This window comes from Triturus cristatus, chromosome 12 (genome assembly GCF_964204655.1).
Source record: "Triturus cristatus chromosome 12, aTriCri1.1, whole genome shotgun sequence".
NCBI classification, from domain to species: Eukaryota; Metazoa; Chordata; class Amphibia; order Caudata; family Salamandridae; genus Triturus; species Triturus cristatus.
In genome coordinates, this window is record NC_140595.1 from 700,685,217 (window position 1) to 700,713,186 (window position 27,970).

A 27,970-nucleotide genomic window follows, 5' to 3' on the forward strand; every position below is an offset into this window, starting at 1 on the left:
TACAGATGATAGGAGCAATGATTGTGAGTCCACAGAGATGCTAGCAGATGATGTAAATCCTTCTGATGACTGTTGCTGCAAGATACCATTTGTCAGACAGCACTTAAAGGTGACCTTTAGTCATTGCTTCGGGTAGCCTGGTGATATTAACCTGGTAAAGACCTGTTACTTGATGCTAAGCAGTAGTTAAGCATTGAGGATGGGGTTGTTAAGCAACCTAAACTGTAAATTTGCATTGGTCATCTGGCGCATAGCAAAAAATGTTGATAAGCCACAGCAGTTTGCTTTTTCCAGTCAAGAAATGGTTTCATATTGTCCATAATTGTCTGCTCAGCTGCGTCGTAATCATGCTTTTTCATTGCCAGCATGGTTTATGTTCATGGCAGCAGCTGCGGGCCTCCTCCCCATAAGGAATCCTTTGGAGTTCATATGAGGCCGAAACAAAATCACAAAGCACTTTGGGAAGAATATGCAAGTTAGCAAGCCCAGACTGGAGGTGAGGATGGCAAAGACCTCCACCGCCACCATGTATTTCCCTTGAGTGCTTAAATAAGCTGGGATAAAAGACAGCCAAACAGCCACAAAGAGCAGCATGCTGAAGGTGATGTACTTGGTCTCATTGAAGCTATCTGGAAGTTTCCTTGCCAGGAAGGCCATGACAAAACTGACGCAAGCCAGGATCCCAAGATATCCCAACATGAGCCAAAAGGCAGTAGGTGAACCTTCGTTGCATTCAAGCAGCATTTTCTCATGGCTAAATTTCATGTTGATCTGTGGATACGGAGGAGATTTACCCAACCAAATGCTACACAGGAGGATTTGGACTGAGGGGCATGTTATCGCTATGGAGTTTGGCAGCCTATGTCCCACCAGTACTCTCATCTTACTGCCTGGCTTTGCAGCGTTGAACACAATGACCACAGTGAGTGTCTTGGCTAGGATGCATGAGACACAGACTGTGAAAACAGTACCGAAGGCTACCTGACGGAACATACAAGTCAGGGTGTGGGGCTGGCCGAGGAACCCAGCACAGGAAAAGAAGCAGAGCATAAGAGCCAAGAGGAGGATGTAACTTAGGGATCGGTTGTTGGCCTTCACAATCGGGGTGTTCCGGTATCTGATGAAAATGGAGAGGATGAAGAGGGTGATTAAGAAACCCATGCTGGCAACGCTGCTTAGTGTGATCCCCAAGGCTTCATCAAGATGAAGGAACTCCAGAGTTTTGGGGACACACTGGTCTTGTCTCTCATTGGACCATTGGCTTTCAGGGCACTTGAAGCACTCCCTAGAGTCTGAAATGAGAAAACACGAAGTAAGATCAAAATCCATGCAAGGCTCACAAATGTGTTCTTTAAATATTCCTCAAACATTGTAATTAGCACGACTGTTCCATTAACTGACAATGCTATTGGTATCCACTCTTTCTACATGTGGGGTGATTCTAGAAATAAGTATCTTGACTATGTAGATGAACGTATTAAGGAGCAAACCTCTGGGGGATTTTAAACAAGAGTTCAGGTCTAAATCCTCCTTACCATGTAAACATGGTGATTAGGAGCTTTCAATGAAATATTCATTGTGAGAAACCTTAAAACTGTAAAGAGACTTTGAACAATTGCATATACCAGAAAACTGTGAGATTATTGGTACAAACATGTTAGCTTTGTACAAACCACCCAATTCAAAACCGTTAAAGGCTCCAATCTGATAGAGACTTCTAGACGCAGATTCCTTACCTTAGAATATTTCCCATGTGTCAGACTGGATCTAGAAAATCTTCATCAGTACCTCTACATGCTGGTAGGTGGTGACGATTGTCTCTGCGTCAGTGACTGCAATCGGCTCTTCGTCGGTGGCATCCATGCTGAAAGTGACATGTGCAGTGCCGATATAGGGGCCACCCCAGCGCACTGACATCAGTTCTTTTCTTTCCACACCATCATCGTGGATCCAGAGAGAGCTATCTCAGTCCATTTTTGGTCTATTTTTCAAAGTTTTGTCAAAATTCTTTTCAGCTTAGCTCCCACTGTGCTGTAGAGATGTCCCCTAAAAAACCTGTAGGATTTAAACCCTGTGGATCCTGTCACAGACAGATATCTGTGACACACTCCCACCTGGTTTGCCTTTGGTGTCTTGAGCCGGGCCACAAATCCATGGCCTGCCCCAACTGTTGAGCAATAATTCCTGAGGCTGTCTGGGGGCACGCTCTGAAGCTCACGTTCCAAGGCCTCTTCGGTTAAGGCCCACAAAAAATCCAAGAAGTTGAAGTGGTCTTCAATTTCACTGCTCTGATCTAAGTCTTCGGACAAGGTGGAGGAACGACGCCACAGATCTAGACCCCGCTACCACACGTTAGCTGCAGAGCCTGAGTTCAGGACTGCTCCATGCCTCCTAGAATTTCCCACAACCGGAGCAATCCCAGCCAGCTAAAACAAATTATGAGGCAATGCACATCTTATTTGGGCAGGTGCCCCAAATGGATTCCCACCTTAGGGTTCGCCCTTTGCGCCAGTCGGACCCTTTGGATTCATTCCTGAATCTGGATCGCCTCTAGTCGTGAGCCTTCAATCTTCCCCGGAGACCATTTCAGTGGTGCCATTCTCAGCACTGCTGATGCCCCTCGGTGGATCTGACCCCTTCTTTATGCCCAAATCCCATATGGAGCCATAGTAGCATCGCCCGATGTTGACTTCAGTGCCGACCAGAACACGACCCTCTGTGCAGGAAACTGCATCTGCCTTTTCTGATAAACCCTGTAGGGAATACGATTGGGACGGATCTGAGGATCCATATGGTTATTCTGACCCCCCTGGAAGAACTTGGGGGTATCTGATGTGAGGAACTGGCAGATGCCAGTGGTCTAGACACCTCTCCAGACAGTGGCCTAATTTCTCCTCCTAGTGTGGCTACGCAGGAAGGGGCTTCATTTGCCATGGTGATTGAGAAGGGCGGCTGAGGTCCTGGACCTTATGCTGCCCTCAATGGCAGTCAAGATGGACGTCTTGACTAAGGTGCAGTCAACACTGGCCCCTTTCCCACCACTCCACCAGTTAGGGAATCCAAGAGGCTGGACACCTTTGGTAAGAAGATTTTCTTTTCCACCAGTCTTGCACTGTGGTCAGTGAACACCACATGCCTCTCAGGCTGGTATTCCCACACAGTTTGGGATTCGTTGCACAAGTGCAGCCCTAGAGCTAGGAGGAGGCCTGAACCATCTTGTCCCATGATATCGCTGATGCGAGGGATGCAGCAGAGCTCAGTATAGTCTGTGGACTGGATATGACTGACTCGCTAGGCAGATCAATTGCTTCGCCAGTGGCACTCCAGAGCCATGCCTGGCTGAGGTCTACTGAGTTTTTGGGGGATGTCCAGGCATCTTTTATGAACATGCCCTTCGTTGGGACCCAACCTGTTTGGTGATATAGCAGATTCAGGGCTTGAGCACCTCAAAGGCAGCAGGGCCACCGACTGGTTACTGTGACTCTCCACGGCCTGCTCCAACTCCACTCTGCCTTTCACCCCTCTGTGGCTATGGTAGGGACCACCAACCACCTCCATTCCCACCCAGCCACCGTGGACAACATGCACCTCAATCAGTCGGCGGCAGGAACATGCACCACCTGCCTCATGGTGGTCCAGAACCTTGGACAATGGTTGTGTCAGATTGTCCCTGAGGGGTTATGCCCTCCCATTCACATAAACCTCGTTGCCCATACCACCATCCTCAGACCAGCTGACAGAGGACCACCTCTCCCTGCTGCGTCAGGAAGTGCAGGCTCTTTTGGCCAAAGGAGCCATAAATAGGATGCCAAAGTCAGAATAGGTTGTTATTGCTGCTACATTCATAGGGCCTGTAGAATGACAGAGGTCTCCACTCTATATGAGACCTGTGCCCTCTCAGCTACTTCCTGAAGAATGAGGAATTCAAAATGCTCATGTTGGCTCAGGTTTTGTCTGCCCTAGATACTGGCTGGTAGCATTGGACATGCAGGGTACCTATTTTCACATACCTGTCCCACGGGCCCAAATATGTTACCTGTGGTTCACGATGAGCCACGAGTACTTTCAGTTTGTTGTGCTTCCCTTTAGCATTACCAGCCCTCTTTGATTATTCACAAAGGTGATGGCTGTGGTTGCGGCTCATCTGTGAAGGTCAGGGGTTCCAGTCTTCCCCCTACCTAGACGACTTGTCCAGTCAGTCATCTCACACATCCTGACTACAGCAGAGCAGCCTGCACACTGGCAAATGCAGACTCTGCAGTGGGACCTCGAGTTACAGTGGGCACAGAGTCAGGGGAGTATCTCCATTCTGTTCCTGATAACAGAGGGAACTGCAAAAGATCTAAATTGGTGGCTGATGAACCATGAGTGGGTCAGCAGCAGACCCCTCTCCCTTCCCCACCCAGATGCATCACTCCAGGTTTGGGGTGGCCATCTGGAAGAGGTGGAGGCCAACTCTCGTCTACAGTTGAATCACCGCTCCACATAAACCTGTTGGTGTTGAGAGCGATTCGCCTAACATTGAAAGCCTTTCTTCCTTCCACCAAAGGAATCCTGTTAAAGTGTTCGCAAACGTCACCATTTGCCTTTTGGTAATGCAACAAACAGAGCCTGTGTCAAGAGGCCCTGCATCTCTGGACATGGCTGGAGTGTCAGGAGTTATTCCTGGTCGTACAACATCTGGCTGTCTCACTGAATGCCAGAGTGGACAAACTCAGCCACTGATGCCTCGTGGATGACAAATGGCTTCTCCATCTGGAGGTGGTGCAAGTCTCTTCAGTGACTCAGGATAACCTCGGTTACATCTACTTGCTGACACCGTGCAGTGTCAGCATTTCTGTGCACTGGGGTTTCCAAGACAGCGCTTCCTCGGAGCTGCATTTCATCTTGAGTAGAATTCAGTAGCCAGTGGAGGAATGTAAGAAGGAGGGTTGCATGGCTGAAGCAAGGGCCATTAGCAATCATACAGATAGTTTGATTGTCCACGGATTGTATGCCTAGCAGCTTATACCTGGGGATGCTCAAATAGATGAAGTATTATAGCCATGTTTAGAACCCCTTGGGGCTAGTCTTTGACCACCATGATTTAGGAAAGAAGTAATTTTACCAAGGCGGCAGTGAATGTGCCCTTAGAAACTATAACAGAAATCTGAGATTGTGTTACAATAGCCTCTAATGTATCCCTCAATTTATGTACAGAAGGAGCAGGTGAAGGACAAGGGCCCCTATTTACTGACCAGTAATTATTCAGTGAAGAGCACTTGCGGTTGGCAACATTAACCAAAAAGTCATGCTGTAACCAACATTTGCCAATTTGTATGATTGTGTATATATATATATATATGAGTGACTGGCCGAATAAGATAAAATAAAGACGCTATGGAAAAGGAATATGTGGCTGTGGCATTGTTTTTTTCGGAACGATAAAAATAAAGATTGTGTTGGAGATTTGGGGTTCGCGTCCCCGCCACAGCCCACTGCTGCAAGAGGCTTGGGTTTCTTCGCGAATTGTTTGTTGCGGATATATATATATATATATTTTTTTTTTTCACCAAAAAAAAAGGAAATACTTGCACTCCAGGAGATCAATTCAAAAGCTTCTTTACTTCCAGTTTTTCAAAACAGCCCAAGCACCATCAGATTCCCTTAACTAACCAACGCGTTTCGACCACTCTTGTCTTGCTCTATATGCTATATATATATAGTGAACATGGCTCACTTCTAGAAAGTATACCTTTCCGCTCTTGTCTCCTATAAATGGAGAATTGTTTATGTAACTAATAAGAATGGCTCCTCATTCCAGTTGGTTTATGTTTTCTACATCTGTGCTTAGGTATTTGTTTATGTTTTAGGTATGTATGTATGCCAAGTGTATTTTGAAGGATCTCTACTATGTATTGTCACAGTTGAAGTCTTTGAAAGAACACTGGTCACTTCAACTAGTGGATGTGCAGAGCGGAAACTAGCAGAAAATTCCTGCTTGGTGGTGTCAATACTGACTCTGGAACCACAACCCAGGAAATTTCCATGGACAGAGCCCCTAACCACCTCTTTCTTACTTCTAGAACTATGAGAGTACACGTTTCTGAATATTCACAAGGTGCTTACTGCTGGATCTGGCTCTCTCTGCAGGGTCTCCTCAAACCCTTTGACTTCACTCTCTTCGTTTGATGAACCCATTTTCACGTCGAGCATAGGCAGCGCGCATGCGCTGTCTGGAAGACCTGGTGTAATCACTGTACCGAGTTTAATCCCACCTGCTGTTTGCTATTGGTTCACTGCTGTGTTGCTTTTTTTACCTGCCTCCTATTGGTTGGTGCTCCCTATACATCATTTCCGTTGTATGTCGAGCAGCGCCGACCAACTACAATTTATTTTCACTGTACAGGGTTATATGTTCCTTAAGGGACTACTTGTTTTAATTCATGCTAGTCATTCACCATGTGTACACGGACGCCACGGGCGCCGCGCTTTATCTTACAGCAGGCGCGCAACACCCATTGGACTCAAAGGGCTTCAGCCCCCCCCCCCGTCGTGTGTGGCAGCCCGGGATGAGACACATTCCTGGGCAAAAAAGCAGCCGCACCCGAGCACTTCACAGGTCTTTAAAAGACCATTTGCATGTTAATGAGGCCTCGCTGTTTTTTCACCCCATTCTAAGAGCCCCTGCAGCTCCACTCCTATTGCTTAAAGTTCAGCCCCCCCCCGTATATTTACTAAGGCTTCTCATGTTCACTTACCCGGCCATATATTTTGGCGAAGTTATCTCTTACACCACAGTCACCTTTGCATTGCTGAGTGTTTAGAAACCCCTTTACACAGGAGCAGGGAGAGTTACTGCTTTCCTGTTTGCAACACGGCGCCTGCAGTTATGTTTGTCAAGGCTTCTAATGTTCACTTCCACGCCCGTATTTTTTTTAAATCAAAGCTATCCCTTTTACCACAGTGGTGTTTGCATTGCTAGGCTCATACAACCTCTTTCACGTAGGAGGAGTTACCACTTTAATGTTTGAAACATGGGCACCTCAGGGCGTCCGCTTTTATGTTTACCAAAGCTTCACAAGTTCTCTTTCCGTCCGTATTTTTTGGTGAAGCTGTCCATTTTAACAGAGTGCCATTTTCATTGCTGGGGGCATATAACCTCATTCACAAAGGAGCTACGTGATCAGGTGTCACAGCGTCCACAGCTCTGCTGTGTCTCGTATGAGAAGCTTAGTTATTACCTAAATTATGCGTCTTGGTTGCTGTGAGGGCATACTCTGCTTCCGGGCCTACAGAACTGCCTGAGCCTTCAGAACTAACCCACCCACCTGAAGGAGAAGCATGCCCCTCCCCAACAAAATTTACAAGATTTTGTGGTTTCTGTTACGCACATGAATGATTTCCCCATACAGGAAGCCAGATGTGCATTATTTCATGCCGTTACCGTTAGTAACTCGGCATTAAAGTCTCCGACAGCAATGGTGTATCAGAGGTAAAAGGAAAGCCCGTAGGCTAGCCCAGTGGGTTGATATGATTGCTACAGTGATTTGTGTGTGTCATGCTCATTGATCTGTTTTTTGTTGTACTGCTTCACTTCACATTCTTTCACAGGTTGTTAATCAACACATCGAATTGGGTACGAACATTAATGAAAGACGGTTTAGTTCAGAATGTTTGCTATTTATGTGATATAATTTAATATTGGTGCAATAGCGGTCGAAAATGACTTAAGTACAGCGCAAATAAATAATTCAGTTTGTGGTCTGTGTTATTTAAATTGTCTTCTTTATGACTGAGAGATAGAGCTGCATAGTAATCCAGGCAACTGTATGCAAAAACAAGCATTAGCAAAGCCAATTGGTCTCGTCTCTACAAGATCTATTGGCTTTGTCAAGGTTTTTTTGCCATATTGCATAGCAGCACGCCCACTGTGCAACATGGCTGTAAGTAAAAACAAAAGCATTTGGAATGCAATATGTCTCGCATTACTGGAAGTTTGAGCTATTGACATTGCTAATAATAATGCAACGCCAAAAGCAAAAACTTTAAGTAATGCGAGACCTATTGCATTGCAAATGCTTGTTTTTTTTGCTTTTAGGACTCTTTACCACTGCTTGGCAGTGCTAAAGTGCTTGTGCTCCCTCATTCAAGCATGGTAAAATTGACCTACGCCTACCCCTAATTGGCAAATTTAGTTTGCCTGCAATTTCCTAGTAAATGGCACTTCATGTACCCAGGGCCTATAAATTAAATGACAGCAGTGGGCAGCAGCACTCATTGTGCCATCCACTAATGTAGCCTTCTAAAAGTTGTCTCATGTCCGTAACTGCAGACTGTAGTGTAGTCTTAAAGTGCCATTTCGACCTGGCAAAACAAATGTTTTGCCGGGCCTAAACCTTCCTTTTTAATACCTAAAAGTCACCACTAAGGTAGGCTCCAAAGGCTTATAGTGCAGGGTGTGTTGTATTTAAAATGTAGGACGTGTGTTTAAGTTTTACATGTCCTGGCAGGGTAAAACTCCTAAAGCTGTTTTTCACTGTTGTAAGGCCTATCTCTCCCATTGACTAACACTGGGTTACCCTGTTACCCTATTACATTTAATAAGTGCTAACTTTAGATTGGCAGCAGATAGAGATATGCTGTTTCCACTCAAAATGAATTGTAATTTAAACCCCTCTTCTTTGATGGTGAAGTCAGATCTTAAGTTACAATTCTGAAAATTCCACTTTTTGAAAGTTGGCATGTTCTTGACCCAACCATCTGTGCCTTCTGCCAGTGTCCTGGGTCACTTGACTACGAATAGCTCTGTTGTTAGTTGTTTGTGTATTTCTTCCAGACAGTAACACAAAGGGGGTTTAGGTGTGGACAGGATGGGCCATCCTAACAGGATGAGTGGAGAGGGTATGTACCCAGCCCTAATTACACAAAGGAATTTGGCGCCAGACCTGCATTTTGTCACCCCAGGCAGTTGGAGCCTTGACAGGTGAAGAAATTTCCAGAATCAGATGTGGGGTAGGACAGGAAGCCCACCCTACACAAAGGCTAGCCCAGGTGTAAATATTGGACCTCCAGAGGCACTCATCAGTACTCCTGGACCTGTGGAAGTTACAGAAGAAGGAGTGCCCTTCTGCCAGAACACTGCCCTACTGCTTGAAGAACTACCTTGCTGTCTAGAAGGAAGAATGTACCTGTTTGCCTTCATCTCAGGCAGACCTGAGTGATCCACTGAGCATTTGGCTGACCTCCTCTGTGAGCTACATGGACACAACAAGCTTCAGAGTCCTTTCTGCAACTGCCCAGCTGACCTGCTGCAAATGGACCTGCTGGCTTTGGCTGGAGTGAGTCCCTGATCCCCAAGTGGTGCCTCCTCAGTTCCTGGACCCTTGGCTGGCATCAGAGTGTACTTCTAAAGAAAAGGTGAAAATCCTGAGGTTTGGGCTCCTCATGACCATGAACTGGCCTTTTTGCACCAAGACTCTGCCACCCGCAATGACTGCCAACGTGAAGATCCAGTAAGACCTGCTCTTTGTGCCGACAGTGACTGCCAGCGATGACCAGCAGTGTGAGAGCTACACTACATGCTACAGCAATAACAGCTTGCAGTGACCGTCAATGCGAAGCTCCAGAAGTGACTGTCCTAGACGCTGGACCGGCTCTTTGCACTTCAGTGACGACCATCCGTCAGGCCAGGAATGCTGTATGTGGTTCAGAGATGACCATCTGCAACACTTTTGCTGCACCATGAGGCATCCTCCAGCAGGAATAGAACTCTTTGTGCCGGATGTAGAAAGTAGCATTTTAGCAGGGCTAGCGAGGTCCCTGCATCTTGACCGTTCTCAATCACGGTCAACCTGAAATTATGATTTTCCCCAGCTTTAGTCTGACCAGATTTCCACAGATGGCACTTTGTGCTTTTAGGTGCTGTTTTCACTTAAAACTTTTAAACTGAATATCTCTGGTTCTAGTGACTGGATTTTTGCTGTTCCGGAATCATTTTATTTATTAATATCTACTCAATTTTTCAAAATATGTTTGGGATTTTTAGTGTGTTGTGTCTTTGCTTTATTACTGCCTTCGCGCTGCATAATAATTCGACACATTGCCTCTAAGTTAAGCCTGACTACTTTTCTGCCAAGCTACCAAAGGGTTAAGCACAGGTTAATTTAGTGACTTTTGTGGTTCACCCTGACAAGAATTGTAGTTGTTGCCTGAGTGGGGCTTCTTCCCCTTCAATCAATCACCCAATTTCTTACACTCACGAAAATATTTTTTTGGTAATCATGATTACAAGGCTAGGTATTTTGTTGTGATTAACTGTATAGGTGCTTAGGCAAAGTCTGAGAAACAGAAGTATCATCAGGAGAAACGGGCAAATCATACAGCAGAACTCCTGTGAGAACTAGTCCTTACCTCGAAATCTAGCTCCAGATTTTTCGGAGATCCTGCCATGATGATTATGGACTGAGGTTATACTGCTATTAGACCACATCCAGGTAGCTAGTGCCCTGAGCTGGGAGTGGCACTTACCCGTTTGATTTGTGATCTCTCCTGGCGAACATGGGACACAGTCAAAGCAGCATCTCGGGGCCCCAGGGCGCACAGCTTGCCGGAATCCGGGGACACAACTGCTGCTGCAGGCTGAGTGAGGAACCTTGCAGGAGAAAACAGAAAAAGCTGTAAACAAGAGAAGCTGGAGGGTAACTGTAAAGCAGAGTAACTCCTGAGGAGTGATCCCTTGGTTAGAGGCATATCTAGCAGTGAGAGCTAACAAGAACCAGTTAGGAATAGAAAACAAAGACATTACATTCCTACAGGCAAGAGGTATCTTCAAGCATATAGAAAGAAAGCCCTCATGAAAAAGCGATCGCTCTCACACCGGGGAGGTAGGGAAATCCAGTATTTGTTTGCCACTGGCTTTAAGTCGCGGGTCACTGGAACTCATTCTCAGGACTTTGTATGGACCACAGGCAGCTCAGATGACTTGAAGTATCCTATCTTTATTTAGAGTTACTTGCAGTGGACAAGAGAACAATCATGTTAGATGTTTAATTAAGGCAGGACCCCTTCATCTTTGGGATCAGGGACCTCTTGTTGCCCCCTCTCTGCTTTGCACCTGCTCTTTTCTACTCATCCCGCCTTCCTCCGACCTATTCTCACTTCCAGACCACAGGGGTGGTTCCTCCCTTTGCCATGATGTGCCGCCCATATAAGTTGGAAGCCGGGACACTACAGACCAGTACATAATATTCATATCTGACGTAGACCTAGTGTAAGAGAGGGAAAGGAGGAAAAGGAAGAAAGTAGGAGCAGGAGTCAGATATGAAAACAGTGACAAAGAGAGAAGTCATGGATGAAACCGAACCTGCAGGAGAGGCATTACAATGTTGGGTGTGTACGGGGGCGGAAGATGGAGACACTAGATAGAATCAAGATGAAGCACTCATGGAATTGGTGATCTCTGAGTAGAACCCCCTATGACTGCCAGGATAAGCTTCTTGTGAACGGAGACAATACAAAGTATTCTCCATTTCTGCTTTCAGTGTAAAATTGATTCACTTCCTTCAAACCAAGGTGTTGGGAAGTTTGGGAGAAATTTGGGATACAGATTGTTTAGATTCCCAACATTTTTAATGCAGTTTCATTCATATTGGGTATTATTTTTTTGATTAACACTTGCAAATTCGAAGTCCAAAATTCTGTCTTGAAATAAAATGCAGATGTCTATGTGAATAAACAGATTGCCACAGCGGTCAGAAATCATATAGTTCTCTCCATAAACGTCCCAATATTAGGAGGCTCTGTAAAAAAACAAAAACAAAAAAAAGTGCCCCTCATTGTTTTACTGTACTCCTGTTAGGCAGTTATGCCCCAAACTGCTAGCATGGCTCCAATCTTTTGAGTACCTTCCCTCTCATCCAATGCTCAATCCATCTCACCTGCTGCTGCCCTCCATGCCACACAATAGCTGTCTCATTTATTTTAAAGTCCTGCCCTTTGGGGGCGGTCAGATCGAAGCTTCCCACTTTTATGTAGTGGACATTCCCATCTGCGTCCAGCTGCCAGTTCAGGATGTCGAAGACAGGAGGTGGGTCACCATGCATGTCAAAGTAGACTTGTTCCCCATCTTTGTTTTGGAATCGCCCTTTCTTCAGGTAATGGAAAAGCTGTTGGAGAACAAACATTGAGTCAAAAAACCCTGAAAATATCAGAATTTTCTATGGAGCAGCGTGCACCTACAAGTGATTATCCATAAAGAAATATTCTTTATCTCATCAAATGCATTGTAATAGAAGCAACATGTCATGATATTTTAATTTACATAGTTTGACTTGACAATCAATGTTTTGTCTTTCTTAAAACATCTTTGGAGGTCTTGCATAGGTTCAGTAAACACTTTTTGGAAAATGAAAAATAAAAATTCTCATTTTCTCTTTACCTGCCAGGGCTTCAGTTCTTGAAGGTGGGAGCAGGCACCCTGTGCGAACGGTCCCTCACCTGGCTTGCAGTGGATGAGGTTGTGTAAGGCATGAGCGATGGCATAGACAGAGTTGTAAACATTGTAGGTGAACCTGAAGTTGTCCACATCAAGGATAGTTTCATCTAGAGATCTTGGATTTTCGTGGCCGGTGCAGACAGGTGACTCCATGGCCAATTGACTGCCCGTTGCGATTGTCCCATTGCCCTCCACATGCATTGGCAACCTGCACCTGAAGGCCTGCTCCCAGAAGGCAATTGTGATGGGGTCATCCAGGTTTTCAGCTGGCTGAAGCTGGAAGAGATAATCTCTGAATTCGGTCATTACTCCTCTTCGGATGGCCACTCCAATGGTGCCTCCCAAGGTCATGGCAAACTCCCTTCCGGAGAAGGATCGGGAGCTGGACCAACTATGGTTGGCTACCCAGACTCTTCCGGTAATTCCTTGTCGGGATACTTCCTCCATCACTTGGATGAGCAGGGACTCTGAGCAGAAGACCACAATGACCTTAGCTGAGGACATCCTGATGGTCTGGACAATGTGCTGGATCTTTTCTTGGGAGTAGACTAGGGGCAGGACCTCAGAAAATGCCACACACCTTCCATGCCTGGTCAGCTCACTCTGGATGATCTGGCTCCCCTGCTGACCGTAGTCATTCTCTATTTCCAGTATCCCAACCCACGTCCATCCGAAGTGAAGGACCAGTTCGGTGATGCAGAAAGCCATGTCATACCCACTTGGGATGGTCCTGAAGAACGATGGAAACTGGATTTTATCACTCAGAATGGGGACCACTGCAGCATAACTGATCTGTGGAAAAAGAGGTCAATAGTGACATGTTAGCACCCAGTGCTCGTAAAAGACATTGCGTTGAGTTTTAGGCCTGAAGAAACTTGCTCTATTATGTAACTCATCTAATTTTCCCTGTAGTTCCCACCCAGCTCCGTAGGCACAGGTAGCTCAGAGTGCGTCATGGGCTGCTGCTTGAAAACAAGGACGTCCAGTTGACCTCTTCTCGCTTTCACAGAGCTCACTAGCATCAGGAAGTGCAGAGTTGAGCAGGGGAGCCCAGATTGCTGCTCCATGCTCCCTCCAATTTTGTGGGCACAGGAAGCATAGAATGCGACTGGGAATAGAGGTTGTAAAAAGGGGAGCTGTTTACAGGATCCCTCTCAGCTTAGTAGACACAGGGAGAATAAAGTGTAGCAAGATCTATTGGATGTTAAAGGAAACTCCCAGCTCGCTGCTCAAGACATCCATCCAACTCAGTAGTCACAGTATGTAGGCTAAGTTGTGTAAAAAGGGAGCCCTGCTGACCTCTACAGGCTCGCCCCCAGCTCAGTAGACACATGAAGTAGGCATTAACTGTGTAAAAATGGAGCCCTCCTGGCCTCTGCAGGCAAACACCTAGCTCAATAGGCACATAAACTACAGACTGCACCTGGGTCTACTGTTTGAAAATAGAGCCCATCAGGTATACAGACTCCCACCCAGCTCAGTAGTAACAGGGACTACAGAGTTCAGCAGCGACTCCGGGTTGAAAATAGTAGAGCCGGGCTAGCCTCTTCAGACTTTCACTCGGCTCAGTAGGAGCAGGGACTACAGAGCCCAGCAGCGACTCCTGATTGTAAATAGTGGAGCCCGGCTAGCGTCTACAGGCTCCCACCCAGCTCAGGAGGAGCAGGGACTACAGAGGGCAGCAGAGTCTACTCGTTGAAACTAGAGCACAGCCAGCCTCTCACCCAACTCAGCAGACACAGGGAATACAGAGGGCACAGATCCTACTAGCTGAAAATAGTAGAGTCCAGGCAGTCTCCATAGGCTCCACCCAGCTCATTAGGAGCAGGGAGTACAGAGTGTATCAGGAAGTAGTAACTTAAAATTGGGTTGCCAAGCTGGCCTCTACAGGTTTCATCCTAGCTCAGTATTGCATGAAGTGCAACAGATTACTCCAGTAACTAAAACAAGCATTGGCATAGCCAATAGGTCTCGCTTTTGGGACCTTATAAGTATTTAGTTATGCAACTGTTGCATGGCTAAACACTTATAAGGTCCCAAAAGCAAGACCTATTGGCTATGCCAATGCTTGTTATTTTTTCTACACCAGCTAGGAATCTATAAAGTGGTACAGGTTGGGCATAAATCAATTTACCACCGCAGATTTCTCTACCAGGATAGTGGAGAAATCAGAAGCAGTAAATGCCACTCACGGGATGGAAAGTAGGCGCTCCTAGGCGCTAGCCTTGAAAGTTCGGGAATGCAGATGAAAAGGGGACGGGATCACCCCAAGATCTGCTGTGAGCCTAGCGAAAGGGCTTTATCCACAGAGTAAAATGTTTTCCAACCAAAGGAAAAAATGTACATTTGCACAGGAGGATCCACTTTTCCCTGTGCAGTTCTCCTGTATGCAAAACACGGCCCAGGTTTCCAGACAGACTTCTGGTGATGTTTGTGAATTTCAAAAACCCTCCAAGTATGCTCGAGCGGAGATCTAAATCTTTGCCTGTGCTTCTATGTCTCTATTTTTGAATAGGGCGTATAATTTCTAAGCAAAGAAAGATAATGTAGAGGCCACGGAAAAAGTAGGTTTTTGTGTTTTCACAGCGTTACAGCAGATACAGCCATACATTATGCCATCAGTATTCTGTTAGTGCCTTCTAAAATTACTATTGCATCAATCAATCAATCAAGAAATTTGTAAAGCGCGCTACTCACCCGGAGGGTCTCAAGGCGCTAGGGGTAGGGGGGTTGTGCTACTGCTCGAACAGCCAGGTCTTGAGTTGCTTCCTGAAGGAGAGGTGGTCTTGGGTCAGATGGAGGTGGATGGGGAGGGAGTTCCAAGTCTTGGCTGCCAGGTAGGAGAAGGATCTTCCTCCCACGGTGGCTCTTCGAATGCGTGGAGCGGCGGTGAGGTCGTAGCTGGACGATCGTAGCTGGCGGGTGGGAGTGTAGAAGGTCATGCGGTTGTTGAGGTACCTGGGGCCCAGGTCGTGGACGGCCTTGTGTGCGTGGGTGAGGAGTCGGAACGTGATTCTCTTGCTGACGGGGAGCCAGTGCAGGTCTCTCAGGTGTCCGGAGATGTGGCTGTGTCGGGGGATGTCCAGGATGAGTCGTGCGGAGGCGTTCTGGATGCGTTGGAGTCTTTTCTGTAGTTTGGCTGTGGTTCCGGGGTAGAGGGTGTTACCGTAGTCCAGTCCTAGTACCTACCTAATCTGGGCATGTTTTTGTTACGGTACTGGGCTTTTTACTGATTGTGATTTTTTGTGTTGTCTATAGTTAGTTAATGGAGATTTCTTAAGAGGCCAGTTCAGTAATCGCTCATGTTAATGTGAAAATACAGTGAGTTTAATCTTGGCTGTGCGCTCTGTGCAGGGATAGGAATGCTGAAAGACTCAGCCATTTTACTTTGGGTTGGGTGGTTGGTTAGCCACCGCTTGACCTATGCAGTATTGTGTGCCAGGTAAAAAGCTATGACGAGTGCTGTATGAATCGATTTATGATATGTTTATCTTAGTTTATATAACTAGTTCTAGGATAGGCTGTAATGGTGCAGGAACAGTGCTGTCGAATTTGCAGCAAGGGGCTCTCTGTAAGGCTTTCCTGCTAGATTGAAAGGATGTCAGGAAGTTTGTCCTGCTTGTTATGTTTGAGAAAGGTGAATTGTAAGTGTAATAGGAAGAAGGGTGGTGTGTCTATGAAAAGACAAACACCGCAGCTCCTACAAACATTCCAATATCTATTTGTGAGGCTGCACGAATAATTAACACTGTACTAGTAAGGGAGAGGACGGAGGTGGCCCTTAAATATTTCTAGCAGCAGAATTGTTAAATTTCAGAAAATCTACATTTTTAAAAGCATAAATATTTTACTGTGAGCTTCACAAAGGTTTTCTCTTAAACAAGGTACTGTTTTCTTTTCCAAAAACAAGGCTCACACACTAACACTTACCTGCCTTACAATGAGGAGGAATTTACAGTTCAGGTGTATACATGTTGGAGCAAATTAGACCATACAGCCAAGAAGGATTCATGCTCCTAGGCTTTAACTTAAATATTGATGCATTCAGGCTAGCCTTTTGGTCATTCCAGTACAATGCACCATCACCACACCAAGAAATTGATACCTCACACACTAGATATCTGAGTACGACCCCAAAGAAAGAGATTGCTTCAGTATTACAAAAAGTGCCTGCAAAAGTGAAAGTGATCGCGGACGCGATCAAGCATGGCAGAGGTACACATGGCGGCTGCGCGCATGCACGCTCACATGCACGCAGGCTTTAGGCCACAGGCAGCACTTGGAAAACCTGCATTCAAAATGTCTCGGCCATACCAGCGCATGCGCTGGATCAGGCGAGACCTAAAAAGGGGCCATTAGACAAGAATTACTTTCACACGTATGACATACAAATCACAAACTCCAGATTTTACCAAGTGAACCCTTAACAAAACTGTGCACCACGTCGTGTTTTTGAGAATATTTTTCGGTTGGAAATTCGGCACTATGAATTGTAAAGACATAGATCAATTTAATTATATTTGAGAATGTCGATTTTAAAACTTTGACCCTAATTCACAAAAAATAACAAACTATAATGCTGAGATTTACTTCTTAGCTTTAACAAACTTTTTCTTTTTGTTTAATTGACATGCTTTTCAAGTTGAGAAAGCTGTGTCGGGTAGCGAGGGCTGACATAAACAACGGGTGATGGGGCGGGTGGCGTATATTTGAGAAAAAACACGTACCTTTTGCCTCTGGTTGCCTCCAGCGTCACGTCTCGTCGAACTGCCTCTCTTGTTTCTGCATGCTGGTCCCAACAGCACCTGGGGCAGACTCCCTGTCCATTCCCCACGTTGCAGAGCAGCTTGGTGATTGATTTGAGCAAGCAGGAAAGACGCCCTACTCAAACCAGGGAGTCTGTGAGGTTTCTCCAGCCCAGCTGCTCAATGCAGCTGGGCAGGAGAAAACCTAAGTGCGGCCGGACAAAACACATATGCGCACTTAGGGAGTGGAGTGCACATAGCACTCCTCATCCCCCCTCCCATGCCTAAGACCCGCCCCTCCTAACAAGGCTGGGTCAGTGCTGCCAAATGTAAAATAAAACTTGGGTTTTCGTGATTCCAGTATAGAAGGCGTTTCCGTAGTCAAGTCTGCTTCTTATGAGTGTGTGGGTGATGGACGGTCTTTCTGGATTCGGAGGGGATCCATTTGAAGGTCTTACACAGGATGTGGAGGGTGTTGAAGCAGTTGGAGGTGACGGCGTTGAGTTGGCGGGTCATGGAGAGGGAGGAGTCAAGTATGATGCAGAGGTTCCGGGCTTGCTTCGTTGGGGTGGGAGGATTGCCAAGGGTGGTGGGCCACCAGGTGTTGTGCTAGGCTGAGTGGGTGAGTCAGAGGACGAGGAATTCTGTCATCTCAGAGTTGAACTTCAGACAGCTGCTGGTCATCAAGGATGCAACGTCTTTCATTACTTCCTGGAAGCTGAGTCTGGTGGCGTTGGTTTCCTTCATGAGGGAGAGGATGACCTAGGTATCGTCGGCGTAGGATACTATGCTGAGTCCATCCTGTCTGACGATGGCGGCGAGGGTGGCAATGTAGATGTTGAAGAGCGTGGGACTGAGCGATGATCCTTGGGGTACTCCGCAGTTGATCTCTGTGGGTTCGTAGAGGAAGGGAGGGAATCTGATCCTTTGGGTTCTGCCGGCGAGCAAGGAGCGGAGCCCGTCGAGGGCAGTTCCCTGTATGCTGGCGTCCTGGAGTCTGGCTGTGAGAGTGTGTTGGGAGACAGTGTCAAAGGCTGCGGAGAGGTCTAGTTGGGTGAGGGTCGCGGTGTGGCTTTGGTTGAGCAGCGTGCGGATGTCATCTGTGGTGGCGAGGAGGGTGGTCTTGGCTCTGTGGTTGCTACGGAATCCGGATTGGGAAGGGTCAAGAATGGCGTTCTCCTCGATGAAGTTTGTCAGCTTGTCGTTGACGATGGGCCATGAATGGGAGAATAGAGATGGGTCGGTAGTTTTTCAGGTCTGTCGGGTCTGCAGAGGGTTTCTTGAGGAGGGGTTTGACTTCTGCGTATTTCCAGTTTTTGAGGAATGCGCTGGTTTCGAAGGTGGCGTTGATGGTTCTTCGTAGCTCGGGGCTATGGTGGTGGAGGCGGCTCTATATCGTCTGGCAGTCGATCCAGCAATATACCATATAGATGTTTTATCTTACAGTCCATTTTACCAAGTGCTTCAAGCAGGGGGATCTTGGCCAGAGATACCGCCAGTCTGCATTTATTATAGAAACCCTTTAAAAGAAGATATTTGAAATAAGACCTGTCGGGTATGTCATCATAATCCCTCTGTAATTCAGAAAAGGAGCACAGTTGGTCTATTAAGTAGATGTCCCCAATTTTTTGTAAGGCCAAGCTGCTCCTATTGTTTCCCCATCATATAGAAGATCGGGCGAAAAGTGCTGAGTGCCGAAGTGGTGTGTAGCTGGAATATTTTTCAATCTTTATTAACTTTCGGATTCTCCCCCAGATTTTCCAGGCATGGATGATAATTTTGAATCAAACTTTCTTGAAATAACTGGGTTCTAGTTGGCGGAGTAGCAGTGCTCCTGCAGCTTCTCCCACGGCAAGTTCATAGATAGTTGGGAGATCCGCGATCTCTTCAAAACGCTCGCTGGAGCCTCTTAAAAAAAAAAACTATATTCATTTGTTGTAGTAATGCGGCCCAGTAGTATAACGTAAACTTTGCGTTTGAGGGAGAGTAAGAAATTTCAAGGATCTTGCTATGCTGCCAGATGAAATTAATAAAGATAGAATCAATGTCTTCAATATAGATCCTTCAATTTCTATGGGCTTGGGCCTAAGCAAATATAGTTAGGTAGCATTACCATCTTAAGGACATACATCCTGCCGATGATATTCAGGTGTAGTGCATTCATACACCTCAGATAGGATGACATTTTGCAGATCAGCGGGTTGACATTGATCTGGACGATCGTCTTTACCTTTAGATTTATCTTTACTCCCAAATATGTACCTGTGGCCACTCGCTGAATGTCCTGAAAGAAAATATTGTCTTTACATACTATCTGTGTCTTTGTTTCATGCAATATATACCCTAAATTACGGCCATATATTTCAGCCATGCTTTCTAATTCTTTTTTTATTTGTTGAAAAATCTGTTTATTGTTTTGCAAGTTTTACAGCGTACAGACAGGTACCAGGACTCAATTAACATTGACCATATCATAAAGCAGTAGGCTAGACCAGAGGAGCCGTACCGTGAAACATGGGGACCTCTCACCCGACAGTCAATGGTTTCAATGACCAAGTGGTAATAATACGAACCCCAGTACGATACACAATGTCATGCTTTGGTATGATAGGTCCAGTGGTATAGTGCACAGAGTTTACACAAATCCGTCAGGATACATGCGGGTACAGATAATAAAATGGAACATAAACAGGAGGCAGAACGTCCAGAACCCCCAGCAACCAAGAACAGCAGCAGAGTCCGACCTGCAAACATATATTTCACATTATTTCCCCAGCCCCTCCACCCCCCCAGCCCCAAGCACCCCCCAAATGAGCAGTCCCACATCGGAAACCTGATATTGTCCACCCTGGGCATCAGTCATTACGCTGCTGACTACCTGGCAGGCTAACTGACCGCATGCACTCGCTCAACCATCTCCGGGGACACCCCTCCCTCCTGGGCAGTGTGTCTCTCCACCGTGTCCCCCTCAATCCGCGTCAAGGCCTGTAAGAGACCTTCCCACTGTGTTGTGATAGGTGTCCTCCGAAGCCCCAGTGTTTCCTCCCTCAGGAGAGCTATGCCTTCCGCGTTGGCCCATGCCTGGAGTGAGAACCACCATGCCCGTGTGTGTGGCGGGTCCGGTGCCTTCCAGTATTTGGTGAGTAGCCGTTTAGCCACCACCAACCCCAAGTCAAGGAAACGGGAGGTGACTTTCATGGCTGGTGTTCTGCGGAATAGGTGTAGTAGGTAGACGGGCCACTCAAATGGTATGGTGTGGCCTGTGCATATATGCAGCGCCTTGTGGACTGACTCCCAACAGGAGCGCAGCTTGCGGCAACTCCACAGCATGTGCACCAGCCCAGTTCCCAACTCCGCACAGCGGGGGAAAGCCGCATTGGTGCGGTGGAAGTATCTATTAATCATTTCGGGTGTGAGGTACGCCCTGTGAAGTATAAACAGCTGTATCTGGCGGAACCGCATGTTGCGGTGTACGCGTATTGGGCTCTGCAGTATCTTGCCTCATTCCCTGTCGTACAGTGGCCTCCCTAGGTCTATCTCCCATTTGCGGCGAAGCAGTTCTAGGCTGATCACCGCGTGCGTGCCTAGGGAGGCCGCAAACCACCGTACTAGGTTCCTACCCCACCCCATCACATGTAGATACTGTATGGTGAGGTGTTGGCTCAGTTCCACCGCCATGTCCCCCCACCTAGCAGTCAATGTCGCGACCAGGGAACGGTGTCTGAGGAATTGCCCAGGTGGCAGGCCCGCCTCATCGACCAGGGATTTGTAGTCCATGAGAGTGCCGTCCTGATAGAGGTCACCCAAGGTCTGTATGTCCGCTGCATGCCACTCCGCTAGCTCAGGGGCGGTGAGCACCCCCAGCCCGCTAGGGGAACCCTCCAGTGGAATGGCCGGAGCATAAGGAACCAGGGTTCTAGTGAGGTATAGACTGCGGCGGTAGCATTTGTAGGCTACTACCATGAGGAGTGGTGTCAGCGTTGGGGCTTGATAATGTCTGGTAATGTCTGCTAGAGACAGGGGAGGTATTGTTGTTGCAGTGTCATCTAGGCCCCTACCTGCTAACCAGCGGGCTATCCATTGAAGCTGCGCTGCCAAGTAATAATGTTCAAAGCACGGCGCAGCCAGGCCTCCCTGGTCGGTAGGTAAGTAGAGCTTGGGCAAAGCCATCCTATGCCGCGAGCTACCCCAAATAAAATCCCGGAGTGACCTCGTAAGCGCGGCGAAGAAGGCCGCTGGGATATATGTTGGCAGATTGGCAAAATAATACAGAAGACGGGGGAGTATCACCATCTTGGACAGGGCTACCCTGCCGGTGACCGTGAGTGGGAGCGTGCTCCAAAAACGCATTTGGGACCTAATCGCCGTCACAGCCCTGCCCAAATTGCCCTCAACGAGGTCCGCCGGCTGGCGGTATATCTGGACTCCTAGATATCGGAAAGTGTCCACTTTCCACTGCACACGCACGCCATCCAGGGTATAGCCTGGGTCCAGGATATCCCCCTCCAGACGCATACAAACTAATTCTTTTATAGTAGTCTCAGGGTTAGATGTTATCATGGCAATATCATCCGCGTATGCTAATACTGTGGTTTCATAGCCGTATGTGATAGCCGGAGTGATTACTTGGTTTTGTAATATGTGCTCAATAAAGGGATCAATGTAAAGAGCAAATAAAATGGGGGAACACGGGCACCCCTACCTAGTTCCTCTGGCCAGTATTATGGTGTCTAATTCTTTGCCCATTAGCTGAAGTCTGGCATAAGGATCTGCATACATTGCCTTGACAGCCGTGATCACTCTAGGGCCGAACCCTTTGGCTGCCAGGGCTCCCCATAAATACTCCCATGCCACCCGATCAAGTGCGTTTTCGGCATCGAGGAGGATCATAGCCAACTGGCCACCGGTTTCTCTACCAATGTCAAACAGTGCCACAGCTAGTCTGTCACCTAACCTGGGATTGGCTGTAGGGAATTGGTGTGCATCATAAGACCAAGAAGTCTGATGTATGAGAGAAGATGAAAGCTATTTAGGCAGCATAAAGATGTATGCAATTAATCTATCTGCATAGAACTCCGTTACATAGTCCTTGGTTAGCCTGACATTGTGGCACAGATCTAGACTTAGCCAAGTTATGTTAGAGCCCTTTGATGTAGAACAACGGGAATCACTAGTGAAGAGCATCCCTCCTCTGTTTTTGTCACTTTATATGCCCTTGTTTTTCTTCACATTATATATACATGCCTCAAAATTCAGGCTGTCCAGCTCTACCAACTTGAGACACCATGGCCTAAAGTTCGACAAGTGGAGACACCACCTACTGGAAAGCAGCTAGATCACTGTCCATGCTGATAGGTCTAGAGGAGTGATTTAAACCTCAAGTAAAAATGTAATAAGAATCCTTTCAAGTGGTCATACTTCACTATGCTCATATGGGATCTTACTCTTATAACAATATTGTCCACATTGATTGACAATATTGGGCTCATAATTTGGATTGCAGTTATGTTTGAATTTTAAGCTCTGAAAAGGAATTATGTCATAGAGATTTATTTATGGTGTTTATAGAACACAATTATAGCCATAGGAGCAGTGGGCACTTTACATATCACAATTTAGTTACCATGCAAAATGTTCATAACGTCAACTTCCATATGCATTCTGGGGGAATCATCGTAACTTGAAGTTAGCTACAAAATGGGAGAATACCGCAGTAGAGAGACCAGAAAAGGTGGTTTTGAACATTTATGGAAAATAAGGAGTTTTGGAATGGTTTTTGTATACTCTGGGACCTGTGTCCATAACCTGGGGCTTCAGCAGAAAATGACCCGCTTCACATTCTTTGTTTTCTTTATTTTTGGGATCTCCAGTGACAGTCCTACTTTTCCTTGTTAATATATCTCTCCCTGTGGTATTGAGTTTTTCTTGTAGGGATCATAGACCTTCAGCTGTTGGCAGAAAATTGAATTTATTCCTGAACCTCCTTTGAGCTCCTAAATTGGAGAAAATTAGACTTTTTAAAACATTTTCATTGTTTTTTCACATTGTATACAAAGACAAAATAGCATCCATAACAAGAACAGGGTAAAACAAACAACATGTGGCCTGCTGTCCTTATTACCCATGTGCCCTCAGGTACAATTATTTTAACCTTTACATGTGTCACATTTAGACTTATACATATATGGTGTTTATCCGTCATCCCATTCAATTGGCGCAGCATGATCTCTTGTACGTAGATAATGCACTAGCGGTGCCCAAATATCTTTGGGTCTAGAAGGGGCTTGCAGGTCCTCCGCATAAAGTTCTAGGTTCTCCTTACCATCCCCCAGATCTTTTAGCTAGTGTTCTGGTATTGGAGCGCTGTGCTTTCCCAGTTCGTTGCTACCCTCCTCTTTGCTAACAGCAGCGCAATTCTAATACATTTACCAGTTGCACCCTTCAGGTGCGGCGTGAGTCTCAAAAGACAGATTTATGGGCTACAATGTAGGGTTACAGCAGTCATAATCTGAAGCCGGTGTGTTTCCTCCGCCCAGAACTCAGAAAACCCCCCACATTCCCAAGCCAAGTTCAAGAAATCCGCTCCCTGAACTCCACATCTCTTGCATGCATTATTTTCCCGATGGCCATATTTATATAATCTGACTGGTATATAGTATACTTGATGGAGGTATTGGAAGTGAATGATGCACAAATTGCCATTCAAGGTGAATACGCTATTAGGATAGCAACCATAATCCCATTCCTTCTGTGTGATTTGAGGTGGAAGTCTAGCATTCCATCGAGCAAGGCTCCTATCCTCAGTAGCCACCTTTTCGTCCCTTGCCGCTCAATATAGCTTGGTGATTAATTTGTGCCGTGTAGGGCTGACCAGAAGCAACTGCAGAGTTTGCAATGTCTGCGGCTCCTCAGGAAAAGTGTGATAGTGTGCCTGTATCACCTTCTTGAGCCTATGGAATTTGAACAGGAATAGCGGCTACTTATTGTGGATATATTGCAGCCCCTCTTCCGTGAAAAAGCTGCCATTCAGGTACAAGTCCTGCATTTTATCTATACCTACTAGTCTCAGGGTGTGCATAGCCCCCGCCTCACGTGTGACAGATAATGCTGCATGATTTGCTAGTGGGAGCAAAGGGGAATATAATGGAAGCTTCTCTGCCAATTCACCTATGGTCTGCCAGGCCGCGATTGTAGTGTCATTAGTGTTAATTTCCTGCTCGGGAGGCCCCCTTTGAGAGTGCGACAGTATGTATCGTAATGGGATTGGGTGGGCATCACCATCTTCCACCGCCACATGAGGAATAAATTCATGGTGGCTGTGCCAGTAATATGCGTATTGCGCTTGCGCACAAGATAGTATAAATGCATGTCTGGTATGCTAAAGCCTCCTTTATTGTAATCGAGGGTAAGTATGTCCCAGCTCATACTGGGTTGTTTCCCTCCCGATACCAACTTCACCAGCAACAAGCGTACATTTTTAAAGAATTGATGGGTCAGTTTTGTGGGTATGTTGCTGAACAGGTACAGGAATCAAGATAGAACAACCATCTTAATGAGGGCTATGCGATCCGCTAGTGATAGCGGCATCCCCATCCATTTAGCAACCTGTTGTTCCAACGTGGTACAGGCAGTGCCGTAGTTTTCTCTTACAACTAGTTCCAGATCACGGTAAACCCATATACCTAGGTATTTAACAGGGTCGGCAGACCACACGAGAAGAAACTCCAGAACGTGGGAAACAGTATTCTCGGCCAGGGGCACCACTAGTGATTTATCCCTAGTTTATACTGATCCCCAGGAGAAACCCAAATCGAATGTACTCATGTAGAATTGGCACTAGGTATGTCTGGGGCTCCCTGACGAAAAGCACCATGTCATCGGCATAAAGCGATATGCCTACAGGCCGATGTGCAAAGCGCAGAGCTGCCTCCCTATGGCGTTGTCTAATAATGCACGCCAGCGGCTCTAGCAATAATGAAAAAAGAAGCGGTAATAAAGGGCACCCCTGCCTAGTCCCCCTTCAGATCCGAATTGGATCAGATGTGAGCCAGTCTATCCAGACACGTGCCGTGGGGTCAGTATACAGCAACCGCACCCATCTACTATAAAAGTCAGGGATCCCAATGCGCTGCAAGATTCAAAACATATAGCTCCATTCAATAGAATCAAATGCTTTGGCTGCATCCAGCATAACTGCAGTGGCTTGGAGATCGGGGTTAAGGATATGAAACATAGCAAAAATCACACATAGCTTATGTGACGTGGACCTTTCTGGGATGAACCTAGATTGGTCAGGCAGGACCAGCATCGGCATTAAAGGCTGAAGTCTAGTATCCAGGATTTTTGTCAAAATCTTTGCATCTATGTTAATAAGTGACAATGGGTGGTACGACTCACAGCCGGAAGCCGCTTTGTCTTTTTTCAAAAGTGTAATTATCAAAGCTTCTCTGAGCATTGGCGGCAGCCTGCCCGACTCGTAAGCCTCTTCATACATGTCTAACATGTGCGGGATCAACTCATTCGCGAACTCCTTGTAGAATTTGCACATGAGGTCGTCCGGTCCCAGTGCTTTTTTGTTTGGCAGAGAGAGAATTGCCTCACGTATATCGGCAGCCTCAATCAGCTGACATAAGAACTCCCGCTACCCAGTTGACAGCCAGGCGCTTGTAATGTCTGCTAAATAGTCATCTAATTCACTGAGATCAGTTTCCCCTTATGAGGTGTACAGTTCAGCGTAGCAGGCGTGAAACTGCGAAACTATTGCCTGCGGGGAATAGTGGTCCTTCTCTGTGTCATCTGTGATTTTTGTTATGACATGGTGATCAATTCTAGACTTTATCTTGAAAACCAGATTGTGCCCTGGTCTACCTCCTTTGCCGTATGCGCGAGCATCATGTCTCTTAGACAGCGCACCTCCCCTGCCGCCAACTCATTGTATTCTAGAATTAGGTCTTTAATTTGAGCCAGTGTGTGCGCATGGGAGGACCTTAAAATCCCACTCAAGCTGCGTCAGCGCCGCTTCCACTCTAGAGAACTGACCATGAATATCTTTTAGTATGCCTGCCATTGTGCTAATGCATGTGCCCCTAATAGTGTCCTTAAAGGCCTCCCAGAGTGTAGCGGTGCTACTCACCGGCCCCTTGTTTACTCCAAAGTATTGGACTATGGCCTCTCGTGGGGCGCACACGGGGATATGTAGAGTGAGCCTGACAGGGTTGTGATCTGGTAGAGTTCTAGGTAACGCGCCTATTGCAGTTAACCATGACTTCGCCCCTTCACTCAGCAGCCAGTAATCCAGCCGTGACTAACTGCTGTGTGCTGTGGATGTCTGTGTTCCTTCTAGCTTGTCAATATTTCGAAGCCGCCATGTGTCTACAAACCCTAGCTCATCCACCCCACTGTTTATACCCTGAGCTACCTTGGTTGACTGTCCACCCTGCTTACTTGATTTGTCTTTGCTGGGGTCCAAATGTGTGTTCAGATCCACTTCCCATATATAATTTCAGCTTCAGGCCAGTCCTGCAGCACGTTCAGGATACCTGCATAGAACCCTGGCTCATCGGTATTGGGCCCGTTTACATACACCAGAGTTGTCAAAGAACCAGCTAATTTACCATGAACCATAGCGTATTGTCCACCATCATCTGTACAGGATTTGATCATTGTGAACGGGAGACCTTTCTTTATGAGTGTAATTACCCCTCTTGCATACGATGAAGATGAAGACGCTAGGCGGTACCCAGCCCAATGTAAGCTCACCCTTGCTTCATTTTGTCTTGTGAGGTGCGTTTCCTGGAGGAGGCGACCTTAACGTTATGCCTGTCCAAGTAGGCCAATACTTGTCTAATTGTTTTGGGGGAATTCAGCCCACGGACATTCCATGTCATACAGGAAATTGGTTCTTTATCCACCATTTTCATGCAAGCAACCTAGTGACACATGTATTGCATCCATGAGGGAAGGCAAAGTATTAAACAAGAGTTGAGTCCATGAATTGCTGCATGACCACGTAAAACAATTCCACAATGCCCTGCCACCCACCCCCTCCACCTACCCACTTCAGCACCCCCAACTTGCTAAAGCCATCCCAGAAACAAAGAAATAGACCCCAATTACCAAACATAATCCACAAATAGATGCGGGGTACACCCATGGGGGGATGCCAGAGCACATTCAAACCTCCCAGATGAGAAGGGAGGTGGCTGAACAGCTAAGGGGAGCCTCCCTCATCTGCCGGATAACTAAGCAAAAAAGGGAACATTTGCATATTCTTAATGGCAATAACACATTACGGTACTTAGAAAGCAGTAGGATAATGGCTGGTCTGGGGTGAAACACCAAAATCATTGAACAGCCAGCCCATTTGCGTGACCATGTGGATGTGTATTGCCCACATTACCAAAACCATCTCTATGCTATGCTATAGGACCCTATAGATACAGTAGTTCGCATACGTCAATGGCGACCAGTCCTCTTCCTCGTCCAGCGTGCCAGAAGCATCACGCCTGCTTCGCTTAATCGATTTTGCATATTTCAAAGCTAACTTGGGATTGGTGAAAACTTTTGCTTCACCTTCTGTACCAATACGCAGCTGTGCCGGGTACAGCATAACATATGGAGCATTCTCTGCTATTAGCAATTTCTTCACAGGCTGATATTCCCTTCTCGTCGCCTGGACCACGGCGGTGAAGTCCTGATAGAAAGCCAAGTTATTGCCCTGATAATTTATGGTGCCTTTCTCATGGGACAT

At 46.6% G+C, this 27,970-nt stretch overlaps 1 protein-coding gene across 1 annotated transcript; it reads right to left on the reverse strand.

Moving 5' to 3' along the window:
• On the reverse strand, positions 1 to 27,970 carry LOC146780136 (extracellular calcium-sensing receptor-like). Its single transcript, XM_085637121.1, has 6 exons — positions 27,675 to 27,970; positions 16,406 to 16,409; positions 12,419 to 13,267; positions 11,919 to 12,146; positions 10,504 to 10,633; positions 1 to 1,292 (listed from the first exon to the last, which is right to left on the reverse strand). The coding sequence occupies exons 1-6, from the start codon at positions 27,968 to 27,970 to the stop codon at positions 346 to 348; spliced, it is 2,454 nt and encodes an 817-aa protein (XP_085493247.1). The 3' UTR covers positions 1 to 345.

Bases quoted from the DNA above. Each gene is read 5' to 3' on its own strand.
- LOC146780136 (XM_085637121.1), bottom strand. From the start codon at position 27,970: ATGTCCCATGAGAAAGGCACCATAAATTATCAGGGCAATAACTTGGCT. The intron at 12,147-12,418 runs GTAAAGAGAAAA...GTTCTCCAACAG, and splicing joins AAGAACTGAAGCCCTGGCAG to CTTTTCCATTACCTGAAGAA. The intron at 1,293-10,503 runs GCCACTCCCAGC...TTCTCATTTCAG, and splicing joins CACAAATCAAACGGGTAAGT to ACTCTAGGGAGTGCTTCAAG.